General features: G+C 42.2%; 1 protein-coding gene across 1 annotated transcript; it reads right to left on the reverse strand.

The window, feature by feature from the left end:
* Positions 1-2,136: 2,136 nt before the first annotated feature.
* On the reverse strand, positions 2,137-13,042 carry LOC140364697 (zinc transporter ZIP12-like). The gene is made up of 12 exons (XM_072450982.1): positions 12,414-13,042; positions 11,505-11,828; positions 11,231-11,438; positions 10,931-11,100; positions 10,685-10,856; positions 9,954-10,126; positions 9,695-9,853; positions 9,504-9,578; positions 9,136-9,208; positions 8,692-8,850; positions 8,174-8,361; positions 2,137-2,402 (listed from the first exon to the last, which is right to left on the reverse strand). The coding sequence occupies exons 1-12, from the start codon at positions 12,645-12,647 to the stop codon at positions 2,274-2,276; spliced, it is 2,064 nt and encodes a 687-aa protein (XP_072307083.1). The 5' UTR covers positions 12,648-13,042; the 3' UTR covers positions 2,137-2,273.
* Positions 13,043-13,524: the final 482 nt, after the last annotated feature.

The raw sequence follows: 13,524 nt of genomic DNA on the forward strand, positions 1-13,524 counted from the left end.
AAACTAGTGGAAATATGAAACTTTTTAGTAAATTTAATCTCATTATAGGGCAGGTTATTGCTTTACTGTCAGTGTTACATTTTATTGCCCGTGTACAAAACGAAACGGAAATAGACTCATGTTGAGGAAAAGCAGTAAACCCATTTAGAATAGGTAGAAATATAACTTTTGAAACTAGTGGAAATATGAAACTTTTTAGTAAATTTAATCTCATTATAGGGCAGGTTATTGCTTTACTGCCCTCTTGTGGTTACATCATAAACGACAGCTTGCTGTAGTTTTATCCTATACACAATCTGATACTGTACTGCATAAGAGTATATATTTAAAATGTTCACATCGATCCTGTTGAATAAAATTAATCAAATACAAGCACTTTCATTAGAGCAGCACGGTCACATACGTTAAGCTGGTATTGTGGTGTTCTGGTATTGTTGTGGCCTGACTCATTCTCTGACCTCTGACCTTTATTGCACTGCTGAGCTAGTATTGACCCCACATCAGTCCAGATAAGATGCTCTTCCTTCTTGTACTCTGAAAAGAGGTTTCACGAGCCAGCATGTCTTTGATACAAAAGAGCAGGTGTTAAAATGAAGATAAAAGCTAATCACAGCAGTTTGGGAAATGCATTGGATTTTCTGACATTGTGAGAAAAAAAATATTTTGCTGAAATAAGAGAAAATTCAGCCAACTTCCAGCTATTGTCTGAACATTTCCCTGGAAGTAAATGTGTCAGCTTTTTATTTGATGATTGCCAATATTTGCCACCTGTTTTAACATGGACCAACAATGATACAGTTAGTTTTAATTTTATTTTATTACAGCTATAATTTCATTTTTCACATGGAAAGTAACAGTCTGTGTTGTGTTGTTCCTCCGTCAGTGGGCCCACTCTGGCCAGCAGAGAGCGTGTGCGGCGGCGCTGTGGGGGCCGTGGCGGCGGCGCTGTGGCTGTGGGGGCCGTGGCGGCTGAGGCTCAGTTTTGCACAGCGAGCATTAGTCATCCAGGTCGGTGGATGAACACAAGGCCCAGGTGGGTGGGAAGGGCCCTCAAATTGGATCACACAGAGGGCCAAAACAAATAACAATGACACAGAGGTGAGAAACGACTGTTTTAAAGCAGAGGGGTCAAAACTATGGCCCGGGAGCCAAATGCAGCCCTCATTTATGTTGGCCCCACTGAATTGCCCCAATCGTTCTTTCCTAACAAACGCTGTATTGTGAAGCAAATTTAAAATGAATGTCCCAAGCCTTATTAACGGTAGATCTGGCCAGAGGTGGCAAAAGTGCTGAAGTTCACTAATGACTCTGATTAAAGTTAAATTACAGCTGAAAAAGCTTTACTTGAGTAAAAGTACAAAAGAACAGCATCGTAAATGTACTTAAAGTAAAAAAGTAAAACACAAAAACATACTGGTGATGGGACCGTTAAAAATGTAATCAATTGAACTATGGGGTTTGGATCCATTAATTACAATGAATTTGATAATAATTAAGTGGTAAAAGGTTATATTTTAGAGATAAAACACATAAGCCTGATGTGTGTTTATGAACAGCTCAGAAACACGACTAAAATGATTCAATCAGTTTGTTGAGGCATCAACGCAGGCGCACGCTGGCTTCATAAAAGATCATGCAATAGATCATGTAAGGAGAAGAAAGTACAGATGCTTCTAAGTAAAAGTTACTAGAAATATATATATTCAAGCAAAGGACAGATACATGAAAAATGTACTTATAGTAAAGAAGTAAAATACTTTGTTACTTGCCACCTCTGGTATAGCTAGCTCTGTTATATTAAATAAACCCATCTGAATGATTCCCTGTGTTGACCACCGATCTCTGCACCTCTGCTTCAAACATGCTTCAAAATGCAGACTTCCGTGAATTAAGTTTGGGGGCCCCTGGTTTAAAACATGCCTAAAGCTTCAAGTTATTCCATTCAGGTTTGGTGGTTCAACTCACACACTTCAAGACATAACATCTGTTTTTTTTTACCAGGATATTATTGTTCATATCATTGATATAATTTGAACAAACTCTATTTCATTCTACATATATACTGTGTTTCCACAGAAATACAGTATATATGTATGTGTCTATTTGGCATGGCCTTTCTGGCATATAAAATACAATATATAATATATAAAAAGAAAAGATTTACACAGCTTCTGTGATTTAGGAAACCATGACAGCTTTTTTAAATATGATTGCACTTTTACTTACATAACACTGACTTACTGTGATAAATATGTTACATGACTGTATCTGGTTTATAGTCTGAGTTTATGTTCAAAGAGGGCCAGCAGTAAGAGGCAGGCCCAGCCCATCAGGAGGCCAAGGTTCTGCAGGAGAAACATGAGGCACGGCCGAGTGGTCTTCACACGACTCATCTCCGGGAGCTAGAAACAAAGACATCACCAGACATTACAGATAAGCACATATGAGATAATAAAGGACGGCATCAAATAATAATTGTAATATATAAAGCAGGTTATTTTTTCATTCCACATACAATGTTGGAATTAAAGCCGCAAGCGGCATCCAACGGCCATCGCGGGCCGCCGGCCTTCCGACTCTGCGCTTTTGACTTGATAAAGATGGCGCCCTTATTGTGTCTTGAATAAAAAAAGAACTTGACAGACGGCGACACATTGGACATGGCCAATCCAGTGCAAATGAACACAAGTGTCAGTCAAATTTGCTGCGCCGCCGCACAGAGACCGTAGCACTTGGAATAAAAATATGGATACCTTTTGATGCCCCGCTTGTGTAGATGATTTTTCCCAAAGTAAAGCTTGATCGAGCTATTGCCCACGGAGGAGTTTGTTAAAGTGTGAAGCGTAAATGTGAACATTTCAAGGATTTGGCGTTTTTCCCATTTGTGACAGTATATTTGCAGCTCCACGGCACAGAGACCGTACCACTTAAAATCAAAATATGGATAACTTTTGATGCCCCGTTTGTGTAGATGATTTTCCCCAAATATGAGCTTGATCGGGCAATCGCCCTAGGAGGAGTTCGTTAAAGTGTGAAGCGTAAAAATGTGGTGATTTTAGAGATTTCGCTGTTTTCCCATTTCTGACATATATTTGCGGGTCCGCCACACAGAGACCGTAGCACTTAGAATCAAAATATGGGTAAGTTTTGATGCCCCGCTTGTGTAGATGATATTCTCCAAATATGAGCTTGATCGGACAATCGCCCTAGGAGGAGTTCATTAAAGTGTGAAGCGTAAAAATGTGGTGATTTGAGCGATTCTACGATTTTCCCATAAGGATAACATGGGATGTTTCTGTCAACGCTACGGTTACGCCGTACAAAATATGACTTTGGCTCTCATACTTTTATGATCAGGATGGCAAATTAGAATTTTGTTCAAAATATCATGTCATTTGGAAAAACTCTATTGTTTATAGGCCACTCTGAAGGCCAAATAGTCAGAATTCTGGGAAACGTTTGCGGCTCCGTCGCACAAAGACCGTAAAAGTTATCCTTAAAATTTGGATAACTTTAGATACACCACTTGTCTAGAGGACGTACACCGATTTTGAGGTTGGTGGGCAAAACGCACTAGGAGGACTTCGTTAAAGTGTAAAACATAAAAATGTGGTAATTTGAGAGATTTTGTGGTTTTCCCATAGGGATAACATGGGAGGTTTCTGTCATCGCTACGACTACGGCGTAAAAATTTAGGCATTTTTGTGATTGGCTTTTGTGATCGGGACGGCAAAATAGAATTTTGGGTAAAGTTTAGACAATTTTGGTAAAACTAATTTTTGACCTTCAATGTTAATTTAAAGGTCACTCTGTAGGGGGCGCTATCACTGCCATTTCAATTTTGTCAGCCTAAACTGGTCCAAACTAGAAAGTTTAACAACTGATTCAAATTTGGTCCTAATCGGACTGGTTTTGATCAAATGGGAGCAATTTTTAGACCTGCAATATTCCAAAATAAGTTGTCCAACTTTGCGGCTGCGCCGCACACAGACCGTAAAAGGTATCTCAAAAAATTGAATAACTTTAGATGCCCCACTTGTCCAGAGGACGTACGCCGATTTTGAAGTCGGTGGGCAAAACGCCCTAGGAGGAGTTCGTCAAAGTTTGACGTAAACAAAATGGCTAACTCAGCTTGTTTTCATTTTCAAAGGAAGATGGCGGCCATAGGGTAAGTTTGGGGGCGTGGCCACAATGTTTTTTTTTGTTTATCCTCACGAGAGGAATGCGTGTCCCGAATTTCGTAGCTTTACGCCAAAGTTGACCTCGGGGCGTCTCCCATAGGCGCAATGTATTTTGACTTTTGTCGGTGGCGCTGTCGCGCCATTTTTTAACGAAAAAAAAAATGGCCCAGAAAAAATAAAATTTTTCACCGATTCTGAATTTTGGGCAAAGTTTGGTGAGTTTTTGAGCATGTTCAGGGGGTCAAATTAGAGATCAAAGCGCTGAAGAAGAACAAGAAAAATTAAAGCCGCAAGCGGCATCCAACGGCCCTCGCGGGCCGCCGGCCTTCCGACTCTGCTCTCTGCATTTTACAGAGTTGGCGCTAACGTAATTGTCTAAGAACTAAGACAGCGACACATTGGACATGTACAATGCTGTGCTTAACCAGTGCAAATGAACACAAATGTTGGTCAAATGTGCAGCTCCAGCGCACAGAGACCGTGACACTTGGAATAAAAATATGGATAACTTTTGATGCTCCGCTTGTGTAGATTATTTTCCCCAAATATGAACTTGATCGAGCTATTGCCCACAGAGGAGTTCATTAAAGTGTGAAGCGTAAATGTGAACATTTCAAGGATTTGGCGTTTTTCCCATTTGTGACATATATTTGCGGCTCTACCGCACAGAGACCGTAGCACTTAGAATCAGAATATGGATAACTTTTGATGCCCCGCTTGTGTAGATGATATTCTCCAAATATGAACTTGATCGGGTAATCGCCCTAGGAGGAGTTTGTTAAAGTGTGAAGTGTAAAAATGTGGTCATTTGAGAGATTTTGCGGTTTCCCCATAGGGATAACATGGGATGTTTCTGTCATCGCTACGGCTACGCTTTACCAAATATGACTTTGGCTCCCATACTTTTATTTTGGGGATGGCAAATGAGAATTGTGTGCAAAATGTCATGTCATTTGGAAAAACTCTTGTTTATAGGCCACTCTGAAGGCCAAATAGTCCAAATTCTGCGAAAATTTTGCGGCTCAGCTGCACAGAGACCGTAAATGTTATCCATAAAATTTGAATAACTTTAGATGCCCCACTTGTATAGAGGACGTACACCGATTTTGAGATTGGTGAGCCAAACGCACTAGGAGGAGTTTGTTAAAGTGTGAAGCGTAAATGTGAACATTTCAAGGATTTGGCGTTTTTCCCATTTGTGACAGTATATTTGCAGCTCCACGGCACAGAGACCGTAGCACTTAAAATCAAAATATTGATAACTTTTGATGCCCCATTTGTGTAGATGATTTCCCCAAATATGAGCTTGATCGGGCAATCGGCCTAGGAGGAGTTGGTGAAAGTGTGAAGCGTGAAAATGTGGTCATTTTAGAGATTTCGCTGTTTTCCCATTTCTGACATATATTTGCGGGTCCGCCACACAGAGACCGTAGCACTTAGAATCAAAATATGGATACCTTTTGATGGCCCGCTTGTGTAAATGATTTTCCCCAAATATGAGCTTGATCGGACAATCGCCCTAGGAGGAGTTTGTTAAAGTGTGAAGTGTAAAAATGTGGTGATTTGAGCGATTCTACGATTTTCCCATAAGGATAACATGGGATGTTTCTGTCAACGCTACGGTTACGCCGTACAAAATATGACTTTGGCTCCCATACTTTTATTTTGGGGATGGCAAATGAGAATTGTGTGCAAAATGTCATGTCATTTGGAAAAACTCTATTGTTTATAGGCCACTCTGAAGGCCAAATAGTCAGAATTCTGGGAAACGTTTGCGGCTCCGTCGCACAGAGACCGTAAAAGTTATCCTTAAAATTTGGATAACTTTAGATGCACTACTTGTCTAGAGGACGTACACCGATTTTGAGGTTGGTGGGCAAAACGCACTAGGAGGACTTCGTTAAAGTGTAAAACATAAAAATGTGGTAATTTGAGAGATTTGGTGGTTTTCCCATAGGGATAACATGGAAGGTTTCTGTCATCGCTACGACTACGCCGTAAAAAATAAGGCATTTTTGTGATTGGCTTTTGTGATCGGGACGGCAAAATAGAATTTTGGGTAAAGTTTAGACAATTTTGGTAAAACTAATTTTTGACCTTCAATGTTAATTTAAAGGTCACTCTGTAGGGGGCGCTATCGCGCCCATTTCAATTTTGTCATCATAAACTGGTCCAAACTAGAAAGTTTAAGAACTGATTCAAATTTGGTCCTAATCGGACTCTTTTTGATCAAATGGGAGCAATTTTTAGATCTGCAATATTCCAAAATAAGTTGTCCAACTTTGCGGCTGCGCCGCACACAGACCGTAAAAGGTATCTCAAAAAATTGAATAACTTTAGATGCCCCACTTGTCCAGAGGACGTACGCCGATTTTGAAGTCGGTGGGCAAAACGCCCTAGGAGGAGTTCGTCAAAGTTTGACGTGAACAAAATGGCTAACACAGCGTGTTTTCATTTTCAAAGGAAGATGGCAGCCATAGGGTAAGTCTGGGGGCGTGGCCACAATGATTTATTTTTTTTGTCCTCACGAGAGGAATGCGTGTCCCGAATTTCGTAGCTTTACGACAAAGTTGACCTCGGGGCGTCTCCCATAGGCGCAATGTATTTTGACTTTTGTCGGTGGCGCTGTCGCGCCATTTTTTAACGAAAAAAAAAATGGCCCAGAAAAAACAAAATTTTTCGCCGATTTTGAATTTTGGGCAAAGTTTGGTGAGTTTTTGAGCATGTTCAGGGGGTCAAATTAGAGTTCAAAGCGCTGAAGAAGAACAAGAAAAATAATAATAATAATAATAATAATAATATTTTTAGCAAAAACAATATAGCCGTTTTCACTATAACAACAAATTATACATCGTTTGAAAGCTCTAAGCCTTCCCGATGCCGCCATGGGGTGGAATCATCATTACGAGCGCTTACGCGCTCGTCAGTCCCTATTCCGTCGAGATGCCCCGCCCACTCCCCATAGACTTCCATTGATTTGAGCAGATACAAGCATGGCCCATGCCTGCGGCATGGATTCTCGCGTACGGGACGATGCCAGGAGGGTTTTTGGAGGAATGCAGCGCTTCGCGCTGCTGTTGTCAACAATTAGTGAATGGGCTACGCCCATTCACTAATTGTTGACTATTTCTGTCATAGCAGGAGTAAGTATGCATGATCCATGCCTTCGGCATGGGCTAGTTCACTGTACTTGCCAGGGGCGACGGGGCACCAAACATGCGGGCTGCGCCCGCATGTTTGGTAAGACAGTTGCAACGCTGCCTTCGGCAGCGTTGCGGGAGCAATAGGCCCTCCGCCCTGCTGGGGCTCGGGCCTAATAATAATAATATTTTTAGCAAAAACAATATAGCCGTTTTTACTATAACAACAAATGATACATCGTTTGAAAGCTCTAAGCCTTCCCGATGCCGCCATGGGGTGGAATTATCATTACGAGCGCTTACGCGCTCGTCACTCCCTATTCCGTCGGGATGCCCCGCCCACTCCCCATAGACTTCCATTGATTTGAGCAGATACAAGCATGGCCCATGCCTGCGGCATGGATTCTCGCATACGGGACGATGCCAGGAGGGTTTTTGGAGGAATGCAGCGCTTCGCGCTGCTGTTGTCAACAATTAGTGAATGGGCTACGCCCATTCACTAACTGTTGACTATTTCTGTCATAGCAGGAGTAAGTATGCATGATCCATGCCTTCGGCATGGGCTAGTTCACTGTACTTGCCAGGGGCGACGGGGTACCAAACATGCGGGCTGCGCCCGCATGTTTGGTCAGACAGTTGCAACGCTGCCTTCGGCAGCGTTGCGGGAGCAATAGGCCCTCCCCCTGCTGGGGCTCGGGCCTAATTACATCACAATTTATTTTACACTTTTCCTTTATATGGGAAAATGGGGATTGGTTTACTTAAGTGTAGCTTCTCAAATATTGAATTGGAAGAGCAAAAGAGACTATAACATACAACAGAGAGTAGATCTGATCCGATATCATGTCTTACCATCTCCACCAGAGACAGGTAGAGGAAGATACCGGCTGTCACACTGAAGATCCACTGCTGCACCTCGGTCTCCGTGGACACAAACAGTCCGATGTAGAGGCCCATGAAGGCAGTGAGGGCGCTCAGAAAGTTCATGAGCACAGCAGTCTTCACGGGCAGGCCTGAGTTCAGAAGCACTGCAAAGTCACCTGGGAATATGTAGCGCATGTTAGAGAAAATGTCAGTTGTTTGGTTTTGCGAAAGCAGATTTACCAGCATAGTATTTGACTTGTTAGTAATAGGATTATAAGTTGAATGAAAAAGGGCTGGGTATCGGTTCCTGGAAATTGGTTCAACGGATTGATATAATAAGAGTATTTATAGTCCGTTATTCAAGGTTTAAGGTACACTTTTGTATTGCTGTAGGGAAAATTGTGATTTTGGGACACTATCATTTTATAATTTAGAGTTGTACTACTTCCTCTCAACTACATATTTGGAGTACTTTTGCCACCGCGCGTAACTGAATGACTTCTCACCCATCTCGTGTGGTATCTCATGACACAGGATAGCCACCGTGGTCGCCATGCCAGTCTCAGCCGATGAAGAGAAGGCCGCCCCGATAACCAGGCCGTCGGCGAAGTTATGAAGGCTGTCTCCCACAATTACCATCACAGCCAGCAGAGGAACGCCTTGTCCTGGGAAAACAATGGGAGTCTGTGCTCAACCGCAGTGTGGCCACCAATTAGGAAAACCCCCCACACACTTAAAAGTACAGTCAAATGTCCATATGTCCAAATACTATACATGCAATTCATATTTTTTCTCAATTAAGCTGCATATTAGCTAAACGTCTAAACGTCTAAATGTCCAAGCCTTAACCTCAAAAAGTGAATCAAAATACAAAAGATTACTGAGTCCCACCAGAAGAACAAGTTGAATCAGACTTTTGGGACCCATAACATAGTTTGAGAACCACTCACTCTGTTTTGGATTGCTTCTTGTGTTTGTGTGTTCTGGGGACGTTTCGGCACAGTCCCATTCATCCACCGGGCCCTGTGAGACATTATTATAAACATTGAGAATCAAACATAACACTGAAAAACACTAGTGTAAGAAACAGAGGCGTATTTATGGCCCGCTCCTCTGCTTCTGTCGGACCTTTGCCATTATGTACCAAATGTGCTCAAGTGCCAGCTTCATGTGCCGCAAGCAAAGAGCACTTTCTGAATGAGGCAGTACATTTCCAACAGCCTACATGCTCTGTAACACCTCCTACACCACTGATCATGTCCTGTTATATAAGAGAAGGTAATGCAACTTTTTTTCATTTAAAAACAAAAAGTCTCACCAACTGAATAGTGGAGATGGACTTGCCCCTTTGAGACTGGCCATTGCAGTTGAGCTCCAAAGGAAGTCCATGACTCTGCTCCGAAATAAATAAAATACCATGATAAGAAGCTTGGATATGCCCAGCTTAAAATAAAATATCACATTTAAATTATACAACTAAAAGAAAAAAAATACAAAATGTTAACTTACATGAGCATGCGATGGAACCACAAATGCAAAGAGTTTTTCAAGAAGGAAAAAAGCATAGATCCCAGCTATTATGCCCAAAAGTTTCCAAAGATGGTCCTTTCCTTCAGCAAAGTGCTCATCTTCTTCGTGAATGTGAGTGTGGTCGTGAAGCCCCAGGACCTGTAGAAGTCACATTCAAATATCAGCTGTAAGTTAACAACCGCAATGACAGACATTTATTTATTTTAGACAATTATACAAGGCGCACTTTGTCTTGTACCTGTGGGATGAGGTGAAGTAGAGCATCCCCAGAGAGAGTCCCCACGGCCAGACCCACAAACAGCTGCAGGATCAGGGTGTACGTCTCTTGGCAGGAGTGGAAGAAGATCAGGCACGTGCCAAGCATAGATCCAAGAGTGATGAGCAAGACTGCGACTGTACTGTAGCCGTACTCTGCAGAGAAGAAGAAAACATCACACGACAATAACTATATTTTAACTATTTTAGCCATTTTCCTTATAGACAAGTTCAACAGATTTTTTTTTCATAACGCTATGTCAAATTGTACATTATTCAGAAGGAAATGCTAAGTGTTGGAGAAGTTGTGTCAGCCAGGAGGCAAACCACAATCACACGTTTTGGGACTGTGTTTTGGGAACAAAGAGCTACAGACTGTATTAGACATGACCATCCCATCAGGTTTCAGAACTATGTATTTGGGCCATGATTTATATCTATATCTATATATGTCCTGTGCTATTTGGGTTATTTTGTTTATTGTATTTACTGTTCTCTGGCTGTGTTTTTTGTTCTGCATGTTATGTGTTATATTATAAAATGTTGGAGGAAAAAGAAAGAAAAGACAGGTGGAAGTTAAATCGTTGACATTAACTCCCAGCCACCAACATTGATTAACTACTAAAACTATTTTGGACTGAACATTGGAATCTGTTAAACAAACTAAACAAACATATCATAATCCCGTAGGTAAAGTTATTTAAAATGTCTCACTCTCCAGAGCAGTAGGCTGAGGTCCTCCTGTGTTTGACTCAGCAGACTCACAAGCATTGCCTAGCAACTGCTGAATGATGGCAGGACAAATTTGTCTGAAGTGGTCCGTGGAAATTGGCAAATGAGGATCCAGAGCAAAAATATCCACCAACTGATTGGCAGAAAAACAGACCTGAGACAAAACAAAACCACCGCTTTAGGTAAAGGGATTCAGAGGACAAGTTTAAAGTCCCCCCAAAGTCTCACCTGGGCCCAGTCACTGAAAGTAGCTGTGTTACCGTGGTTACAGCCACCTTCTCCCAACTGATGCTGTCTGTCTTTTTGTGTATTTCTAGTGATGCTCCGCCTCTTTCTGCTGTGATGGTGTGTTATTTCTTCATGCCCTACACCCAACTGATGAAGCAACTCTTCCAAATCTAAGCAGAACAAAACTTCAGTGAGAAGACATGTCATGGAAATGCAGATGAACAACAGGTTTTACATGAATATAAACATACAGAATCAAATTATTGCCATTTTCTATCTAGTACTTGCTGTCGAACTCACCAAATATCTGGAGATCACTGGTGCAGTTTAAGGCTTGAAAGATGTAGTCTGTGAAGAACGTTGGAGGGGGGAGATTTGTCTGTGTGAAACAGTGTCCCAACAGTATGTGACGGATGATGGCTGCGGACAGTCTGGGCACGGAGGACATGTCTGCACCAGAATCTTCTCCTACATCAATTTCCCTGAGAAGATGAGCTGCATCAACACACTAAAGGTCATATAGGTAAGCAACTGCAAGCATACGCACAAATCAAATGGCACAAACATTTCTTACTTGCATGTCAGACGCGTGTTCTTTGTGCGCTGGATGGTAATGTCTGTTGACAAGCTGCAGAATGCTCCCAGTTTCATTGCATGATAAAAACAGATTGTCCTCCGCTGGATGCAGGTTAGTGAGGGCCAAAAGGTAAAACTGATAGTTCCCAGAGGAGGAGGAAGAGGAGGTTGTGAGAGAAGAGGCCATGTTTGATATGCACAAGTCTTTTAAGTTAATTATGTAGTAAAGTAACACTGTAGAGATTTTCTGATAGTCTTCTTCGACGAGGAGAGGGCTTCTGTTATTGTCCAGCACAGAGAGGGCAGTGTCTGGACTCAGGCACTACAATGACAGGAATGTAGAGGAACAAGCATGAAAATAAAGACAGGATTTCCGTTTGAAAGCATTTAAAAGCTGAATTGTTATGATGGATATCTGGCATGGTTCTGAAACGTGTATAAGCTAATTCTACCTCTTGGTATGTTTATTATTTGGATGATTATGCTGTTTTTCTTGACGCTCAAGAGGTCAGGTTAATAAAGGGTCTGTTTTGTCTCAGAGGTCTGGTATTGTGGCACTGTGATGGAGTTGAACACCAGCCCAATTAGGCCCACACTCTAAAATAAAGAGTCTCTCCATCTTGCCGTTTAGAAATATCTCATTGTTCTACCACCTGCGCCTACGTCACATTCTTCTGGAAAGTAGTGCTAAACTCCTTTACCGTGTTGATGCCTAAAGCTACTCGTGAGTGCTCCATGGAGGTCAAATGCTTCATGTTCACCCACATTCCTGTCATAACAAGCATGTTTTCCTGGAATAAACGTGCCAATATACACAACGTAACACGTAATAATAAGGTCATTGCTGATAAATAAATGTTGACACAGAAGAATCATAAATACATTTTAGCTGATCTTGTGGTCTCACCTTTGCACAGACATCCTGTGAGGTTTCAAACTGCTCTTCACAGTGCACCGCCTGGAGGACTCTGTCAATCAGAAGTCCTATGTGGTGCCGCTGGAGTCTGGGCTCATCCTTTGCCCCGTGAACACCCAGAGCCTGCAGCACGTCCTGAAGGTACTTGTGCTCATGGCCTCGAGTCTCCACAGCTCCCCACAGAAGCAGCACCAGCAGGAGGGGAGAGCTGGACTTCCAGTGCATGTTAACTTCTCTTTTACTCCTAATTGCGTTCCTTGAGATTAAAAGACGGATACAAAAAAAACAATAAAAGGATATAGATATAGAAGCTATATAGAAGGAGATGTGTTCTCTGAGGGACCAGGTAAGAAAAGGCCCTCGTGGTTAAATGTGACACCAGGGGCTCAATAGAACCCTTCAGCTCAAACAACCCTCAACATGCCGATTGGTCAGCCCAAACCTGGGCCCCTCAGTCCACAACAAAAGGATTAGTGCAGCAAAGTAGGAGAGGGCAGGGGCATGCAGCGAGATAAGAGCACGATTGGGGAGGGAAACAATTATAATTGAAGATCTGCTGTACTGTTCCGATGTGACCAATGAGGATTGGTATTCTTGGCTGAAAGTATACTACACTATACAAACTATTTAAAAATGAAAATTAATTCAGAAGGACTTTAGGCAATGGAATGTACATAAAACATTGAAAGGTTTTTATTCAAAGTGAGTCATGCACAAAGCAGCAAATCCTCCATCCGCCCACAGTTAGTCCTGCAGGTCACCCCGACCTGCACCAGCTCTGCACAAACATGTTTCAAATCCTCAATGCTACGATACCTGAGCAACATCAATAAGAGAATAAGACTTACAATATGAATGAGCTGATCTACTGCGCTGCTCTTTCCTGTGCTCGCTCTGCTCCAGCCGGTCACACTGGATATCCAGGAGTTGTTTTGGGCAGAACTCCTGTGTTTTAGTTAAGACCTGCTTATGGTAAGTAAGAATTGAGTAAGCTCCTGAAGGATTAGCAGCGACAGCCTCAGGGCTGCTGTTACCATGGAGAATTCTGCCTCATTTTCAACAATGATATGATGAGAGGCGGGGGGCAGGCAGCTACTGCTGG

The sequence above is a fragment of the Eucyclogobius newberryi genome, unplaced genomic scaffold (genome assembly GCF_026437365.1).
Source record: "Eucyclogobius newberryi isolate DKJ021-1_F unplaced genomic scaffold, fEucNew1.0.hap1 SCAF_18, whole genome shotgun sequence".
In the NCBI taxonomy this organism is placed as follows: Eukaryota; Metazoa; Chordata; class Actinopteri; order Gobiiformes; family Gobiidae; genus Eucyclogobius; species Eucyclogobius newberryi.

What these genes read in the sequence shown, in the direction of transcription:
- LOC140364697 (XM_072450982.1), bottom strand. Translation starts at nt 12,647, where the DNA reads ATGCACTGGAAGTCCAGCTCTCCCCTCCTGCTGGTGCTGCTTCTGTGG. An exon ending in TACTTCACCTCATCCCACAG is followed by an intron (nt 9,854 to 9,953) that starts GTACAAGACAAA and finishes TGACTTCTACAG; the next exon opens with GTCCTGGGGCTTCACGACCA. An exon ending in TGGTTCCATCGCATGCTCAT is followed by an intron (nt 9,579 to 9,694) that starts GTAAGTTAACAT and finishes ATTTCGGAGCAG; the next exon opens with AGTCATGGACTTCCTTTGGA.